The 4,586-nt window shown below is 32.1% G+C and overlaps 1 protein-coding gene across 1 annotated transcript; it reads right to left on the bottom strand.

Annotated features, from left to right (window-relative positions):
* Positions 1-889: 889 nt before the first annotated feature.
* Positions 890-4,136, bottom strand: LOC107813817 (photosystem I reaction center subunit psaK, chloroplastic-like). The gene is made up of 3 exons (XM_016639125.2): positions 3,931-4,136; positions 3,262-3,342; positions 890-1,158 (listed from the first exon to the last, which is right to left on the bottom strand). Exons 1-3 carry the CDS (start codon positions 4,012-4,014, stop codon positions 931-933), a joined length of 393 nt encoding a protein of 130 aa, XP_016494611.1. The 5' UTR covers positions 4,015-4,136; the 3' UTR covers positions 890-930.
* Positions 4,137-4,586: the final 450 nt, after the last annotated feature.

Raw genomic sequence — 4,586 nt, 5'->3', positions numbered from 1 at the left:
TCAATTGACTTATTACGTACTCTCACGCACGAAAATATGGGGTGTAACAAAATCATCCATCCTCTCAAGTCACAAAACAACAATTAAACATATGGGAAATATCAAATGCAGAAATATGGCTCAAATACACAAAACAACCGGTCGAGTTGTTACAACTGATAACATAACATGGAGAATGTAGCTGGTTTGATGAGCTTAGTTATATTTTTTTTCAATCTAAGAGTGCATTTTTCATACTTATAACTGCGTCTGGCAGGAAACTGAAGTTAGTTAGACCCAATTAGGCCTTTCTTTTCTTTTTCTTTTTTTATTTTTTTTATTTTTGCCAACTTTTATTTTGAACTGTAGAAATATAAATAGGAGAAAACAATATTATATACATATTTTTGGAATGCTAATACAGATGTGAGCTTCTCCCTTTGAATTTCCCTCCTCTCTGAATTCTCCTCTCGTCCTTCTCTTCTTCTTCAATTACTGTTCCATTGTTGCTGTCTTGAACCTTTTGGTGTCACAATTCAACTTGATGCTTGTGTTTATAAAGACATTTAGTTTATAAAATATAAGGCTCAATTGTATTATTCAATATGAATATCAAGTATATGTTAAGTAGACTCAAAATCTCTCCCCAATCCTAGGTTCACTCCAAATATCCTTGGACATTCAAAGGATATGAAAGTCCAATCATATATTGATAATTTGCTATATCGTCGTATACTTGATTAAATACTTTTCTTGTTGATTTGTGTAATCTTTTACGTATTATTACTGTGGGTGACTTTCCAACCCAACGCATCGATAAATATTGCTTATGTGTCTTCAATTGTTTCATAAAAACTTTTGTTGTAGCAACGAAAAAAGAGGAGAGCAACATAAATGCTAGAAACTGGAATACACAAGAAAATATATATTTTGTTATAAAGAAGAGATTATTTAGATAGCACCAATGTTCTTGAGGCCAAGAACAACCCCAACACCAATAATGTGACCAACAACACCACAAGCCAAGGTGTCAGCAAGTGTAAATCCAGCAGGATCTCCAGTCTGGAGACCTGAGTCCCTAACCTCAAGCTTTAGCCCTGCTGTTGCTTTCCTGTTTGCTGATGGAGCCAACCCAAATCTACCAGCAAAGAGCATTAGGCTTGTTGATGTCACCATTATCTGTTCAACATACAAACACTTCGTTACAAAATCATCCTTTGGTTTAATTCTTGCATCATTTAGGTCTCCATGAATAACGTCAATACTTACTCTTAAGTACGAGACTAAATTTACATAACATATATACTATTCGACTTATTAATTCTTACAAAATTCTTATCACTAAATTTATCTCCTTAATTAGAACTTTTATCTTCCTTCTATTTTACTCTAAAAAACCAATGAAAATCATGAGACGATGAAATTGAATAATAAATAAACATATAAATCAACGTTGATCAATTTTTGTGCCTTTTAGGGTGTGTTTGGTACGAAGAAAAATATTTTCTGGAAAATATTTTCCAATTTTCCCATGTTTGGTTGGCTTAAATGTTTTGGAAAACATTTTCCTTATCAACTCATTTTCCTCCAAATTGGAGGAAAATGTTTTCCTTATTAAGAGAAGGGAAAATATTTTCCAAATCTCCTTCCCAATCTTCCCCACCTTATTCCCCAACACCACACCCACCCACCCAACCCAACCTCACCCCTTTCTCCAAAAAGGCTTTTCTTTTTCAAATTTCAGTTGCATAAAAAATATTTTGCAAAAAAAAATATTTTCTACTCTCTAACCAAACAATAGAAAATATTTTCCGAAAAATATTTTTCACTCACTAACCAAACAAGAGAAAATAAGTGATAAAATCACTCATTTTCCATGAAAATATTTTCTAGGAAAATATTTTCCATAGACAACGTTTTCCTTCATACCAAACACACCCTTAAGCTAAAATATTATTTAAAAGTAGAAAAAATGTTGGATAAAAATTATCCCATATCTAGGACTTTAGCCTACCGTTGTGAAATTAGAATACTAAAACAAAATAATACTACATTTAACCATGGTCATTGCAAAAATTTTTGGAAGTCCATAAATTCTATTTGGTAAAAATCTTGCACTAAGTTCTTTATAAACACTACCCTATTTTGATTGCTCAACTCAATTCTACTTGGACAACAATACTGAAGAAGAAACGAATTTGCATGGACTCCCAATTCCAGCTGTCTCCTTTCTGTTCTTCAAGTTCTAAGGCCCGTCATACCAATCCCACATTAAATAAAAAAATACTTCCAACACCAACTTATATCTATTAATAAATAAAAAACCTTTAATTGTTGGCACATTCCTTTTTTACTTCTGTGACAGTGCACATCCGATCCTTTTTTGAGGTAATTTACCTTCATCCAGTGAATTCTCTCTCAAAGATTGATTTCATGTACTATTTCAAGAATAAACAACATAAGATGATATTACGGATGGTTTTTGTTTAAATTATGCCATTATCTACTATTATTTAGGAAAATATATGATTTACTCTATTTTGTATTTGTATTTTTTCACTTGCGTTTCTGAGGAGGCGCTCAATTCAATACCAGCAATGTCATTAGAAGAATATTTTCTAGGAATATATAGACCTTTTTTGCTAGTGCAATATGCTTTTCTCAGAAGAAGTACATGCATGATAGAGACCATTCGATCTGTAGAGGAAGAGATTAAAATGCATTGGCCCCTTGAAACTTAAAATATGGAGGAAGGAACGTAACTGATCAGTCATTTCATGCATGCTGACCTACTAGTATACGCATTTTGAATATGTTTACATATCAAAGCAAGACCCAATGGATTTGTGGACACACACACTGTATGTATTTTGAGGGTCGACCCTTTAATAGAAGTCACCATTCCATGTTTTTCATACTAGTTCTTAAAAACTGCTTATGCTTCTAGCCAAAAATATTTTTTTCTCCCAAAAAAGCTTGACCAAACATCTCAAGTTAAGAAAAAAATATTTTTTTTAAGGAAAAAACACTTTTGATCTTGGGAGAAGCTTGACTAAGCAGACTATAATATTTTTTGATAAAAGATAACTTATTCATCATTTTGCTATAAAGTAGCTCACTATGATTTTCACAGGATAGTCAGGTTTTCATTTTCTTTTTTAAAAAAATTGCAAATGCAAAACTTTGAGTTTCATTGATACGACTACTTTATTCTTTTTGAGTTTTCTTTTTTATATCTTAGTTAGCAAGTCTCTTACAATATAATTGCAATAGTTTATTTACCAAATTTGTGGGCGAACCGATGAAATCACAGCGAGCTCCCAGAGCACCTTGCCCTCTACTCCTCATTGGTTGAACGGCCACCTGCACCCAGTGAAAGTTGATTGTTACCACTATATAAATTCATATGTTTTCAATGTCATAACAATTTGAAATTGGTAAAATTCATAAATAGTGAACAATTTTATTTTAAAGATATCGGATTTCACTCATAGAAAAGGAAAAGTAAATACAAGACGATAATCATAAAATAATTTCAGCTACACTTTTTTGTCAAACCATATTATGCCTCTGTTCCCGTTTATGTGAACCTGTTTGACTAGCCATGTAATTTAGGAAAAAATGAAGACTTTTGGAATTTGTGGTCCTAAACAAATCAAAAAAGGGTCCAGAGTATTTGTGTGATTATAAAATAGAATTGGTGTGATTATAAAACCTTCTCATCAAGAATAGAATAGAATTGGAAGTTTAAGCTAAATTGTATCCCAATTTAAAAAAAGTTCATTTAAAGAAAATAAGTTCATATAATCTGGAACATGGGAGTATTAATCAGTACTGTTGAAATCAGGTCAAATTTATCAAAGTCAAAAAAACTATAAACAGCAAAGATGAAAAAAAGAGTAAAAATAACACCTAAGTAAATGTAAAACAGACATAAATGGAGGAACTGACCAAACCCTGAATAGGGGAAGTAGAGAAGGTGTTGATTTTGAGTCCATTGAACTGTGGAAGAGAAGTTATCATGGTGGCAGCCATTTTTGCAGCAACTCAACCTTTTTCTCTCTTCTTTTTTTTTTTTTTAAGTTTAATTGCCTTTTGACAAAATTGTTTGTATAAATCTATTGGGGTTCGAAACAAGTTTCTGTGACATAGGCCCATTACCCAAAGCAAGGAGTTTGTGGCCTCAGAATGGGCTGTTTTAGATACACTTGGATACTTGTTTCCTGAAGTGGCAATCTTATATTGGCTGAAGTGGATAAGATTTAGATGTTTGATAAATTCAGCTAAGATTACTTGAAATGATGTGCTATAACTAGGGTGGACATTCGGTGTACGGTATTGAATCGGTACTTTGGTATTCGATGTATTAATTATGTATATCAAATATTGTACTAAAGTAATTTAGTATGGTTTAATATTTTTTAGTTTGGTTCGATACGATTTTAGTTTGGTTCGATAAGATTGTTGTTAGTTTTTTTTATTTCTCGGTGGAGTTCTAACAATAGTTCATTGATATAATCCAAATCCACCATATAACGATATTGATTTGTCAACAACGTAACGAACTCGAAGGAATAACGTTTTCATCTATTCCGCTCAATCTATCT

Source organism: Nicotiana tabacum, chromosome 3 (assembly GCF_000715075.1).
Source record: "Nicotiana tabacum cultivar K326 chromosome 3, ASM71507v2, whole genome shotgun sequence".
Lineage (NCBI taxonomy): Eukaryota > Viridiplantae > Streptophyta > Magnoliopsida > Solanales > Solanaceae > Nicotiana > Nicotiana tabacum.
This window is presented reverse-complemented; position numbering and strand designations above follow the sequence as displayed.

Excerpts from the sequence above, each read along its gene's own strand:
- LOC107813817 (XM_016639125.2), bottom strand. The coding sequence starts at position 4,014 with ATGGCTGCCACCATGATAACTTCTCTTCCACAGTTCAATGGACTCAAA. Across the intron at positions 3,343-3,930 it reads CTTCCCCTATTCAGGGTTTG|GTGGCCGTTCAACCAATGAG; the intron begins GTCAGTTCCTCC and ends CACTGGGTGCAG. Across the intron at positions 1,159-3,261 it reads TCGGTTCGCCCACAAATTTG|ATAATGGTGACATCAACAAG; the intron begins GTAAATAAACTA and ends TATGTTGAACAG.